This window comes from Pelodiscus sinensis, chromosome 6, assembly GCF_052426305.1.
Source record: "Pelodiscus sinensis isolate ZL-2025 chromosome 6, ASM5242630v1, whole genome shotgun sequence".
Classification (NCBI taxonomy): Eukaryota; Metazoa; Chordata; order Testudines; family Trionychidae; genus Pelodiscus; species Pelodiscus sinensis.
This window is the reverse complement of record NC_143057.1, coordinates 87,804,871-87,819,111: the sequence shown is the minus strand read 5'-3', so window position 1 is coordinate 87,819,111 and position 14,241 is coordinate 87,804,871. Positions and strand designations below refer to the sequence as shown.

Here is a 14,241-nt window from a genome sequence, read left to right as displayed (position 1 = left end):
TAGACTGCCGCCTCCTCCCTGAACACTGAGGAGGTCTAGCCTCTTGGCATGGCTTCAAGCAGGAGATCTGGTGCATGGAGCAGGCATGCCCAGCTGGAGAGAGGTACTGAGAACACACTACATGTTGCTAAGCAAACTGGAAGGGGACTTTCAAATTTCAAAAAGACTGCAAGCGCAGGTCTTGGACACCTGGTTCGTCATCTGAGCATGGCACTAGAGTTCAAATACATGGACAGAGAGACCAAAACAGGCATTTTGGGAAGGATGCTGAAGGCCAGTCCACACTGGTTCCCCAGTCACTATTCAGAGTGCAGCAAGCTCTTGAAGAGGAGGTTTACTTGCAGCACACTAACTGTGGAGCTAGTGCGCATAAAGTTCTTTACTGGGGTAGACACCATGAAAGTTTCAGTGCTGGATACTGATTTACTGCGCAGCAACTTGCCAGTGTAGACATGGCCATAATTAGTATTGATATCCTCTACAGCCGTGTTTCTCAACCTTTTTTTTTTTTTTATAAATTACCCCTTTAAAAAAATAATTGTAAGTGCCCCCAGTACTTAGTTTTCAGACTCACACAAATTTTTTCTACTATTGCAACACATTTTTTAAACAACTTAATCGTAGCTGGGCAGGAGATGAAATTTTTGGGTGTAAAAAGTACAATAATAATAACATGCTGTAAAACTTCAAACAAAAATTCAGTTTTCTCCAAATTTCAGTTATGTTGATGTACCCCCCAGACTTCTCTCAAGTACCCTAAGGGTACTCATACCACTGGTTGAGAAACACTGCTCTATAGCACTGTGAGGTGCACATTGCCTGAATATGAGGTCCTATTATATGGAAGATGTGGAGACTGTGATCTCATAAAGACCTGGATGGGGCTCTTTGCAAAATTGCTCAATCTTAGAGCATGAGCCTTTGTTTGTTTGTTAGTTTGTTTAAATAGTGTTTTTGAAAATGTCAACCTAAATAGAAACTTTCATTTTCATAATTTAAAGGTTACACTGAAAGTTGCAATACCATTAATGAATTGGTCAAATATTGGAATAAATTGCCAAGGGAGGTGGTGGAATCTCCCTCTCTGGAGATATTTAAGAACAGGTTAGATAGACATCTGTCAGGGATGGTGTAGACGGAGCTTGGTCCTGCCTTGAGGGCGGGGGGCTGGACTCGATGACCTCTTGAGGTCCCTTCCAGTCCTATTATTCTATGATTCTATGAATAACAATTCAAGAAAATTAGAACTAAAATGCGTAAAGGATCTGCTCATTTTAGTCTATATGAAGGTTAAAAATGTATTTTGTAAACAAAAGTTATAAAAACTTCTGCATAGTTTTGCTTTGGACTATATCAAACATGAGAAGAAAATTGTGCCTGTAGTTGTTTCATACATTGGGACTGTTTCAGCTTTCTGTGTGGCCTTCCATTCAGCTGTTTGTTTAAACTGAGCCAAAAGCTACTTGTTAAAGGATGATTAATTTTTCCTCTTGAGCTGACAGAATGGGTGTGGGGAAAAGTTAAATTCTACAGTTTGGTATGACCTTTACAGCTTCAGTTAATAGGATTCAAAAGTACAAGGAGATAATATAGAACTGGCCATAAAATTGTTCTACAAGATAGTTGGTGGGCTCTCACCTTGCTATTCTAATGTTTTGCTTTTAGGATTTTTTTTTCAATAAGCAATAGCAGTATGCAGGTAACACAGATTTGAGCTCTGCAATTGTCTCATCTCTATGTTGGGTCAAACCAAAAACCTACAAATGAACACTTTTGAACTTAACATTAGAAGCTAGGATGTAATTTTATAATTTAGATCTATCTCCAATTTTAATTTATTTTTGTATAGACAAGCAAAATGATGGAGAGTAGAGTTCTCTAATACAGATGAGTGGAAAGAACATTTAGTTTTATTTATCTGTTTTGCATTTAGGAACATGCATAAAGAATTTTATTTCAAATGAACAATTTTTTTCTGAAAAAGAAAAAAATGGGAATGGATTTGAGAGAGCGAGAGCATGCTAATCTGTTTCAGCAAAACAACAAGGTGTTCAGTGGCACTAGGGTATTAGAGAATAAGCTTTCATGAGCTGCAGCTCATTTCCTCAGATGCTGAAGAGAAAAAGAAAGACAGAAAAAAAAGATAGAGAGACTGTGACATAAGTGCTAATTAAATCAGAATGGATGTGGCTTATCTCCAACAGTGGTGAGAAGTTGAGAGTACACTGAATAGGAAATTACCTATTGTAATGTGGGAGCCATTCCATGTGTTTCTTTAGACCTTGGTTCAGAGTGTCAAATTTGCATAGGAATACTAGCTCAGTGGTCTCTCTGTTTTTGAAAATTTTATGTCTGAGAAGAGCATATTGCAAGTGTGGCACTGTTTTTTGCTCACCACTCAAATATAAGAGAACCCAGGAATGCACACTTGGGAATTCCTTTCTGCGAGGTACTCTCAAGCTCTTTTAACCATTCCTCGGGAGAGATCTTGAAAACCGTAATTTCTCTTAGTAGTTCGGCTTTGCACTCTCAGGCCTATGCACGTACAACCTCCTACCTTCTAGGACACAGGTATTAGATCGTGGTCTTAAAAGGGTGATTTTTATTAATAACAAAAAAAGAACACTCTTGGTGAAACTTTACTTGGTTGCTAGACATTACAGAGCAACTAAAAAAAAATGGAATAAAAACCACAGAGAATTGATTCTCTGGGATTCAGTTTGGAGAGTTACGGTGTAAGGAAGTAATTATGTAGCTCAGCACAGAACTCCATCAAACCCAAAAATAAAGAAAATAACCCCAAAATAAAGAAAATAACATTTCTTAGTTCTGTCATAGGCATCAATGTCCCTAGCTGCCTGGATTAGTGCATGTTCTCCCAGGCTCTCCTTTGTTCACATAACAGGAACAGGAAGAATGACTGCTTCCAATTCAAATGCTCACACTGTTGGCTCTCTTGGCCTCCTGCCAACTCTCTTCTTGGTAGTTAGCCCTATACATGAGTGACACCATATAGTTACTATCATTTCAGAACACTGTGTGGATCTCCGGGGTAAGAGATTACCGAACATCTATAGTAGACTTCACTTATACTGGATATGGATGTTCCATATGGCTAAGTAACCTGAATAAATGGTTATTTCTCCAAACCCAATTAAGTCTAACTTCTGTATGAGTTGTGCTAATACTTGCTAAATAGGCTGGTCAGAACTCCCTATCTCAAAAAAGTATATAGCAGATAAAGAGGGAGTTCAGAGTAGGGATGTAAAGGGTTAACCCTTACTGGGTGATGCTTACAGGGTAACCAGTTAACCAGCAGCCCGGCTGGGTTGTCACAGAACGCTGCCTATGGTGCGCCGGGAACCCAGCCAGCCAGAGCAGTCCCGCCTCCCATGGTACAATGGGCCACCAGCTGACCAGAGCAGCCTCACCACCCATTGAGGCCACACTGAAGGAAACTCCTGCCCATTGGGGGCTGTCCAAAGGGCAATTAACCTGTTAAACAATTAAAATCATATTTAACCAGTTACAATTTTTAAGGGATATTTGCATCCCTACTTCGGAGACTGATTTGAGTTGTGGAAAAAACTTCTCCATGAAGGGAAATTTAAGCAAAGGAGTGCTTGTTTTACAGCGGGTGCAAACAGAAGGCAACATAAGAAAGGTATAAAAATAATAAATGGCACGGAGAAAGTAACTTTGGTAATACTATTGACTTTCTTCTAATATAAAAACATTGAATGAAATTGAAAGGCAACATATTTACAATTGATATACTGTGTATATATTTCCTTTTATCATTTGTTTACAGTACTCAGTATCACAATTTCTCATTAAAGATAAGTGTTTAGTAGGATTTAGAAAGCTTAAACATTTATATGTATAAAGAAAACATCCAGTTTCACTAGATAGGATTTTTGTTTATAAGGGTTTAAACTCTCATGCTTCAGGGCTCAAGCCAACTACTAAATAATAAGAGTAAGGAAGATTTTTTCCATGTGAATGGGTTATTCCATTATTATCTCCGGAATGTTTCTTGCACCTTATTATAAATCATCCAAAATAGATAATGGATTTTCAATTCTTAAGGTTATTTATTGGAATTTCTGCATTCCTAAAGTAAATTAACAATATGTCATATATAATTTAATACAAATTAATAGGCCAGAGGTCTAATCCGCAGGGCTAAGGAGAGGTTTTAAGAGCCTGTGGATAAATCTGAGGCATATCGCTCTTGCAAATAAAATAAAATAAAATAAAATATATGACTACAGAGAGGAAATCAATGGGGTTAGAGAGCTAGCCCTCCCTACATTCACCCTGCAGCTCCCAAGAAACTGGGCCTGGTTCCCCTTATGATGGAGGGGCGTTTCTACAAACGAGTGTTCTGTAAAGCTAGAGTACCAAGTTAGTAACTGAGTTAGTCCTTAGCAGTAGTTACAGTTTCATTAGTCCCATCTGGGACTTAGCTGGGAGCCAGGGTATGCCCCAGGCATCAAGGCCTGTGATCGCTTCTACAACCTATGCCCATAAATAATCCACATAGTGCCAGGTACCTCAGTGAAAGGCACGTAAGTAAGAAATGTCAGATCTGCAAGCTCTTTAAGCCTAGGACCAAGAAAGAATGTGATGAATGAGTCAAAGTGCTCCTGATGAAGTCAGCCTTCACTACAGCTCTTGAGAAAAGGTCCGACTCAGCACCCACCATCAAGGGGTCAGTGCTGGCAGGGCACTGCACACTATTGACAAGCCGGCACTGATCCCTCTGTTCACTGCCTTGGCCAAGAAGCAGAAGGCCAATAGGGGACGGTCTCCTAATACCTCCACGGGGGAGAACAGGGCCCCACGGGGCAGCTTACTCCCGCATTGAGAAGCTGAGCCTCAGCTCATATCAAGTGATGCAGCCAACTCCGTTCCTTGCCTGAAAGCACCAACAGAAGTGGGCCTCCATCAGCTTCAAGTACCATCAAAGCCTGATTTTCTCCAGGCTGCACAAAGGATCCTGACAATCCTGGTGCCACCCACATCGGCCCCAGCAGTGCCCAGACCTTGAAGTAAACCTTCCTTGGAACCTTTCCATCCACCCTCGCTCTGACAGCATCACTCCCCCTTGTGGGGGGCATCTCGCCATCATTAGCCTACTCAAAGTCACCATGACTCAGGGGTTGGGGAGGCAGATGCAGAAGAGCTGTCCACAGTCACAGGACCCTGGGCACCTGCAGTGGGATTCAGGGTAGAGCTTGACAGTAACTTGGCACAAAACCTATGGAGGCGTGCACTCTCCAGCAGGAATGTCCGCACTTTCCGGCACAGGGATGTCGGCTCCACCAGTGGTCCCTGAAAATGATGTCACCATATTTAGGGAGACTTCTCCCCACCACCTGTAACCAGCCCACGATACCTCCAGGTCCTTGTCCTGGTACCAGTCTTCGGTCATGGATCCACTGAGTGCTGCTGGTCACCAAGATTCCTGCAGAGGCGCACGTCCTGCTTGGACTGGTCTTCCTCCAGACATGGCCATGGACAGTGCAGGTGTGGAGTCGCTGCACCAGTAGATCCTGGTCACCATGTAACAACCACTTCAGCTATTACTATAATACAGAGCAAGGCTCTGTATCTGTGGGGCAGCCTTCCAGTGTCTTCTACATCATGAACACCTAAACTTTCCTCTTGGCCCCAGGCTCAGTAGTTTGCTTCATGATACCCAAAGACTCCTTGGTGGTTCACCCGGCTCTCCCTGCCTGCCCACTCAGTGTCAGGACCCTCGAACAGGCTGGTGGCCTCAGTGACTCAACCCCTTCTGGTGCTTGAGACCTTAAGGGAAAAGACCCCGCAGACTCCACATGGAGCAAAGGGTACAGTCTGCTTGGCCAACAGTGGGGGCCGCAGTACCGACATTGTCCTCATTGTCATCTCACTAGGCCATCATGGGGCCTCCTCACCCAGTTCTCAGGATGATGCTAAGGTGCACCAAGAATTGTTCCAGAACGTTGCGTCCAACCTTGGCTTACAGGTGGAGGCATTGGGAGGAGCAATAGCTGTGTTCAACAACCTCTCCTTCACAGTCCCTGCCAGGGTGGCCTTTACCCTTCATGAAGAGGTATCAAAGATTACCAACACCCTGTGTCAACCCCCCTCCTCTCTTTTCCCAATCTCCAAAAGGACAGAGCATGAGTACTTTCCTCCTACTAAGGGGCACGTGTACCTGTACTCTCACACTCACCCTAATTGCCTGGTGGATGAGGCAGTTAATTAGAGAGAGTGTCAAAGGCAACCCAGAGCTGACCTCCAAAAAAAAAAAAAAAAAAAAAAAAAAGACTCCAGGAAGCTGGATTTATTTGAATGAAAAAGTTATTTCTACACTAGCTTACCAATGAGAATGGCCAACCATCAGGTCCTCCTTGGCCACCAAACTGCCGCCAAGTTCAAGAGTTTCTTCCCAGAAGGATTCCCACAAACAATTCTGGACATCCTTAAAAAGAATACAGCTGCTACCAAAGTGGCATCTGACTCTGCTGTCTGCACCATGGCTTCAGCAATCTCCATGTGTCATGCTTCCTGGAATGCTCCTCTCAGGGTTGTCCTCTGAAACTTAGCAGTCAATTCAGAACTTCCTCTTTGATGGCCAAGCCCTGTTTGCAGAGCAGACAGACAGTAAGTTACATGGGCTGAAGGACTCCTAAACTACTCTGAAAACCCTGGAGCTCTATATCCTGGGCTCGGCACATAAGCAGTTCAAACTGCAACTACCTCAGGGGCAAGGAAGCCAGCCCTGCCAAGATTTGTCAAACAAAAAGCCTAAGGACTATAGATGGTGGGGTGCGCACCTCTGCGGTCTCCAGGACCAAAGGATGTGGGCCCCAGGAGATGATGTTACACATCAAAGAACTCAGGGTAGTCTGGTTGGCCTGCAAGGTCTTCCTGCCTCACCTACCGGGCACAGTGGCAAGGGTCTTGATGGACAACATGGCTTCAGTGTTCTACATCTACAGGCAATGAGGAGCACATTCACTGGCTTTCTGGCAAGAGGCCCTTCATCTCTGAAACTTCTGCATCAGCCATGATGGCCATTTGGAAGTTTGTCAACTCACCGGCATCAGGAATGCCTGAATAGATCACTTCAGCAGGGATTTTTCTTCTTACCATGAGTGGTCACTCCACTGGGTGTTGGCCTGCATGATCTTTCAGAGGTGGGGAATTCCCCAAGTAGACCTTTTCACTACCAGGCAATACAGAAAATGTGCTATGTTTTGCTCCTGGCAAGGCCTGTGCAAGGGCTCCCTTTGTGATGCCTTCCTACTGTCATGGTTGGAGGACTTGATTCATGCGTTCACTCCAATCTCTCTTATCAACTGTGTCCGAGGGATAAAGCACAGATTATTGTGATCACCACAATGTGGCCTCCCCAGCACTGATCCAGCATGCCCATGAACATGGTGGTGACCCCTTCCCAACAGTCTGGACTTGATGGTGCAGGATCACAGTTAAGTTCTACACCCAAAACTAGTCTCTTCACTTGTCATTGTGGGTGCACTGTGATTGAAGCTGAAGTAGCATTCCTGCTTAGAGGCGGTCCAAAGGTCTTCCTGAGAAATCAGTCTTATGCATGGCTTCCAACTTAACGTGGTCAAGTAGATGACATTTTCCTGCTGGGCCTCGGAGAGCAGCATTTCTCCTTTGTATTCTTCATTGCAGTCCATTTTGGATTACTTACTGCAATTCAGGAATCGGAATCTTATATCAGAGTGCACCTTGTGGCCTTCTTCAAGTTCTGCCAGCCAATCCAGAGTCATACAGTCAAATTCCTGAAAGGTCTCCAGAGGCTTTACATGCAGGTACGGGCCCTCGGCCTGCAGTGGGATCTTAACCTAGTTCTCTCTATTTCAAGCCACTGAGTTCCTGGCTCCCTTTCCCACACGTCCTGGAAGATTACTTTCCTTGTGGCGGTGATGTTGGTGAGATGAGTATTGGAGATTAAGGCCTTAACTGTGGAACCATCGTAGACCGTCTTTCACAAGGACAACATCCAGCTGTGGCCCCTTCCACCCTTCATGCCAAAGGTGGTATTTTTCTTCCATATATTCTTCTCAGTGTTCTGTGCTAAGCCACACAAGACTGCTGAAGAGAGGCAATTTCACATGTTGGCCTTTTACTTGGTACATACTAAGCCTTTCTGTAAATTAACCCAGTTCATCATTGCTTTCCAACTGGATCAACTCTTGCATAAAGTCCTGGCATGTGTTGGCAAGAGTCCTGCGCTTCTGCCAGTTGTCAGAGCCCATACAGCTAGAGCGCAGGTGTCCTCGGCATTCCTGGTGCATGTTCAGATCCAGGACCTCTATAGAGCTGCAACGCTCATGTCTCATTATGCCAAAGGGGACATTGGGGTTGACAGAGCTATGCTACAATCTGCTTGGCCAGGAATCTTACCCATCTCCACAGGTACTGCTTGGAGTTACCCAATGTGGAATAGATATGAGCCAGGTATTCAAAGAGGAAAAGACAATTATCTGTTCCATAACTGGTGTTCTTCGAGAAGTTGTTCATGTCCATTCCATGACCTGCTCCCCTTCCCCACTCTTGGAATTTCAGGCAAGAAGGAATTGAGGGTCGGGGTAGCCAGCAGCATCCCTTATATCGTGCTGTGTGGGCACCTCTTCAGAGGGCACCAGAGCTGTTCCCCTATGGACACTATTGAGGGGAGAACTTCCAGCACACATACCTAATGTGAAATGGACATGAGCAAGACATCCTGAAGAACTCTAGTTACGAAGCAGGTCTTTTTTTCTTTGTTTGAAAAATGGGAAAAACACAACTGTATTTACTTATGCTTCTGACTTTGCTATCACAGGCATAGTCTGTTATCTGTGTGCTACATGTGACAAATGGCTTTTCCTTCCAACAGTCACATGAAATCTCCACCAAGTAAAGTAAATGTGAACCTTGTTCTCTTCTATCTTTTGTAAACAGTGTTTTATTGAATTAATCACCCATGTTAAGAAGTGAATTTCTGCATTAACGTCTTCCGTAAGAACACAGGCGACGTCACAAAAAATGTAACTCTGGACTTTCCCTGCATTCCAATTATTATTTAAAATAGAAATACTGAGAGAATTCACTTTTTTTTTGGCTGACTAGTGTATCATCTTTGAGTGTTTATTATTACAGAGGGTGTATTCAAGTTATAAGTCTGCCTAAAATCTTGTCTGATTTTTTTCTTCCCTTTGAGAATCATGTAGTGAACTGAATTGTTGTTTTAATTATATTTTGTAGTTCCTTCAATTATACTTTGTTGTGAAATTTTTTAATTGTCATGTTTTTTTAAGCAAATATATATCAAGTTGCATTTTAATAATTTACCATATACAGCAATGAATATGAGCTTCCTAAATATCAGAGGAGCAGATGCTTTCTTTGGAGTTTCAGCTGTAATGAAGAGAGGTTAGGGTAGAAAAAAATACAAAGTTTAGTTTTAGCTTTGTTAATGTAAATCATTGGGGAAACATCCAGGAAATGATGTCAGTAACAGCCTGAGAAACAGAAACAGGCTGAATTATGGGCCTGAACTGAAGGTGATACTGATTTGAGTCTCATCAACATGACAATGATAGTTGAAACAAATTATGTGTACAGGGTTATCTGGGTAGTAGATAAGAGGAAGGACATAAAGAACACAGCTCTGTGACACACCCACTAATATTGGGAAAGGAAATCCAAATTCTCTGGGTAAAATCCTAGTCCCATTGATGTGAGTGGAGTTTCCCATAGACTTCAGGATAGCTAGAATTTTACCATTAGTCTCTATGGGTATGTCTGCACTGCAACACTATTTCGACATAACTAGCGCTAATCTGAAAACACTGTCAAGCTGGAGGACTTCTTACTCGGACTCCTGTAACCCTTGTTATACAAGGAGTAAGGGAAATCAGAGGAAGAGTTCTCTATTTCGAAATAACTGCCTGCTGTGTAGATGCTCCCTATTTCAAAATAAGCTCTTTCAAAGTAAGGTACGCAATTGACGTAGCTCAATTTGCATAGCTTATTTTCAGTTAAGCTCTGCAATGTAGATGCACCCTATGAGCACAAATTAAATAAAGGCCTCATTTCACTTTACTGACATATCATATGGTATGGAAGTTTTGAGACGAACAAAATGTGAATGTCTTTATGGTACCATCTATGTTTCATATATTGGGTAGTAGTAGTCCTGTTCAGTGTCCTTCTGCTTTTAATGAATGGCAAACAGGAATTCATTTGGGTTCTAACTTCTTTTTCCCTCAAGATCAGTTGGTTATTGGTATTTTATTTTTAAATACACTTTTTTAAAAAAATCCTATAGTCTCATCTCAGCTAACTTCAGTGCATTCCCTGGTCCTCTTTCTGTCCCCATCCTCTAATATGCCATAACTCGGGACTGATAAAGAGGGATGTGTTGTGCTCCATTTCTAATTTTAAGGAAGTAATTTGAATATAAATTGGGAGTACCAGTGATCTCAGTTGTCACCTATATATGATGAATTAAGTTCAGTATAATTCTGGAATTTGCATTAGCTACTGTTCAGAGTTTTGTTGTTGTTAGATTTTTGTTTGTTTTTTATTTTGTTCTTTGTTCTTTTGTTGTTGTGGTGGTTCTTTTTTGGCAGTATAGCTTTTGGTCATGCTCTAAAGTGGATTTGGGGCTTGTCTACACAGCAAAATGTGTTTGCCATAGTTATTCCACAATACCTCTCTAGGTTGATAGTTTTATTCTGCATAAGAGTGACTTTATACACTTTCGCTGAAGGGCATTACATATACAAGTGGATTAAGATAAAATGCAGAAAGGCACTCTTAATGCAGAACAAAAGTGTCCACATGAAGAATTAGTGCATAGTGACTTGTGTGTTTTAATTCCACACTCTAGCTTATTTTGCAATCACTTCCTCATGAAGACAAACCCTTACTGTAAAAGCTGCACAACAGCTTCTTAGTCCAAATGCAAGCCCTGATACGGGACACAACAGATTTTTTCCCAGATGAACAAACCAGAACTTATGAGCTGTTGATGTCTGCAAATAGAGCAGTGTAACAGTGTAGTGCATTTCAAATTGCTGAGTTACCAAAGACTAAAAAGGGGCTTTCCAGGACCTCTTTCACCATCACTGTTCAGATTTAAACTGAGGTTTTTTATGTACCTTACGTAATATAATATCTTCTGCTTCCCCTTATTTTTTAGTCCACCAAACTCCCATGAAAACAACATTTATCCCACTCAGATATAAGGAGAGTAGAAAAGGTACACGAGTAGACAGCCATCTAACATGGAAGGAACATAAATAGGCAGGGGCAGTAGGGCGCACATGCGGAGGGAGATGGAAAGAACAAATATATTGAGCAATGAGGAAGAGTTAGATGGTGTTGCGAGAGCCTGTAGTGCATTGACAGCTCTGTTTCTGGATCCATAAACTATTTGGCAGTGAGTAGAGCTCCTGAATGTATAAGAACTGCTACAGAAACATGAGTCACCAAAAGCTGCCACTCTGAGCATTAACCAATGAGGACGAGATGCCATGTACTTGTAACTTTTCATGCATTTACTCACTTAAAACTAAGACAAGATTAAGAATACTATGCAATGTCAGTTCTGTAGAACTAGTCCAAAATCTTGTAACTGTGGTATGTGTTCCAGTGGGTGGGTTATTCCCCATTGTACTACTGTTAAGCTGGAACAGCAACAGTAGGCAGCAGTCTATCTAGGAATCTGTGTCAGTGAAATAGTATGAGATTGGGGTCATTCATTGCACTGTGTGTCCGTATGACCCTGACATGAAAAGGCTTGTTGTATCCTGCCTCCTTCTGAGAGGTACCCAATCTCATTCTGCTTGTTTGAGTTCCAGCACTAAATACAGGGCAGCTCTCTAACAGTCATTTAAGATAAACAACCTAAACAAGTGTGAACATTTTACTGGAAAACTCCCAAAAGCTAATAGTTTCAACAGGTGGGCTGTGGGTGGCTGTTTGTTTGGAGTTGCTGGGACCTTGCTTATGAAGTTTTTGACAAACAGCTGCAAGTAGGATGGGACAAAACAGATACTGTAAGTGCAGCAGTACACCAAGAGATTAATCATTCCATTGAATTGAAGTTAGCAAGTTTCCAGCAGGCTGTATTTGACAGGCTCTTGCTAAACTTTCACATGTTGATTTAGATCTTTGCAAAGCACCCGATTGTTCTCCAGAGCTGCAGAGGTACAGTCAAGCATTTTTTTTTCTCTTGCTAACATTTTCATCTTCTTTCTCTTCTCCAGGTGTGTGATGTAAAAGCAGTGGGCAGTCCTTGGCCCTCCCCCGCACTATTGTAACGTCATGTGCCAGTATGACTATTAAGGCAGAAACACATACTTCAGTACTCAGCAACCAAAGGAGAAGCTAAACAGGGAGAACAAATGACTGGACTGCTTGCAAAACTTTGGGGAGCTAACTTTTTCTTCTCCTTCTCTGCTATTGTGAAACAGCTGGAAGAACAGAACTGAAGCAGAATTTTTTGTGGATATTTTTTTCTTTTTTTAATTTAATTTTTTCCCTTTGATTTGGATTTCAATCTCTCAAACTGCACTGACCATAAGTACTGGACAGCAATATGTGTCATGTCATTGTAACTTGTCGCTCAATGCTGTGGACACTCCTGAGTATTGTCGTGGCTTTTGCAGAGCTCATAGCTTTCATGAGTGCAGATTGGCTAATTGGCAAAGCCAAGCCTGTGAGCTCTGAGGATGTGGACAACAGGACAGGAGGTTCACAGGAGCCTTACCATCCAACTTTGGGCATCTATGGGCGTTGTACCAGAATCCCCCATATGCAGGTTTCCAGACGAGACACGCTTTGTGGACCCTATGCAGAGAACTTCAATGAGATTGCCAGTGGATTCTGGCAGGCTACCGCTATTTTCCTAGCTGTAGGAATCATGATTCTCTGTGCTGTGGCATTTGTGTCTGTCTTTACAATGTGTGTGCAGAGTGTTATGAAGAAAAGTATCTTTAATGTCTGTGGGCTGCTACAAGGGATTGCAGGTAAGTGTGGTGTGACAGGAACTGAATACTTCTCCAACTATTTTATACATCTCTCTTCTTTATGCCAGTATTTAAGAATTTTAAGTCTTGTTTGAAAAGCTAATCAACATGTAGTGCATTGACACTGGCAGGAGGATTAAAGATTGCTCTGTGCCAAGGTGAACAGACCAAAGTTTCCTACGTTGCTGATTGAGTCTTTCTTCTGTTTTGAAAAGTGTTTCAGTAACAAGAACTAATCTCCTTAAGGTTGCTTTGTGTTGTTAGCAAATGCTGGCACCAACACAGTGTCTCTGTCTGTTGCTGCTTTAATGATTTTTCCATTAGCTCTGGAGGCAGTTCTCTTTGTCTGTGTGTTTCACTCTTTGGGGTTGTGGTGAGACTAAATCCAAGTTATAGTGCTAAAGTTGCATGCACAGTTCCCCTTGCATTCACTTATACAAGAACACAGTCTGACCCCTGGTGCTCTGTGGACATAAGACCCTTCCTCACACCTCCAGGAGTTCAGCTGCTTTTGAAGAATCCAGTGATTTTACCTTTTCACTGCCTAAGTGACAGTGAATAAACAAACTGAATAAACGAATTGGCTTTTGATGACTTTTCATTTCTGTTTCTTGAGAAAATTTGGTAAGATCTTACTAGGTTTTATTGCATATTTCCTGGTGCTTAGCAAAAATTTTGTTCGGTGAAATCAAAATATGAATGCTAAATTCTTCCCTTTCTAATGGATGTAGCTAGTAGTTCAGGGAGCCTTCATTAATATGTAGTGGAAAAAAACCCACTGTCATATAATTATTTTGTATTATACATGCTACTCTGATTATTTCAGGACACAGAATATTCTTCAGATATTACCATAAAGACTTACATAGATCTTCTTGGGAGTCACTAGGTTGGCAGTAGGAAATGGGATATGTAGAAAGGTCTTTCCTTCTCCCTCGAGATTGTGCTCTCAAGCAGATATGTTGAAACCAAAGTACAAAGTGTTTTGTTCAAAAGAAGGTTGGCATTTCAAATTAATTCTTATTTTAAGCAAACCAATTTGGCTGAATCTGGTAGATGCCTCTATAGCCAATCCATGTCCTGTTGTCCAAATGGTAAGAAAAGATGCAAGAGTACATATTTAATTCTTTCTTAAACTAATTATAGTTGGTGCTCAGTTGAGGACTAGCTCATATGCCTAATAGCAGGGTGGGTA

At 41.9% G+C, this 14,241-nt stretch overlaps 1 protein-coding gene across 10 annotated transcripts in view; it reads left to right on the top strand.

Moving 5' to 3' along the window:
- The window catches only part of LHFPL2 (LHFPL tetraspan subfamily member 2), a 211,927-nt gene that overhangs the window by 160,877 nt on the left and 36,809 nt on the right, over positions 1–14,241 (top strand). For all 10 annotated transcript variants that reach the window (XM_089779366.1, XM_006119133.5, XM_089779365.1 and 7 more), the window contains one exon: positions 12,285–13,046. In XM_089779366.1, coding sequence (XP_089635492.1) covers positions 12,617–13,046 — 430 coding nt within the window. In that variant the 5' untranslated portion in view covers positions 12,285–12,616. The remainder of the gene's footprint in view (positions 1–12,284; positions 13,047–14,241) is intronic.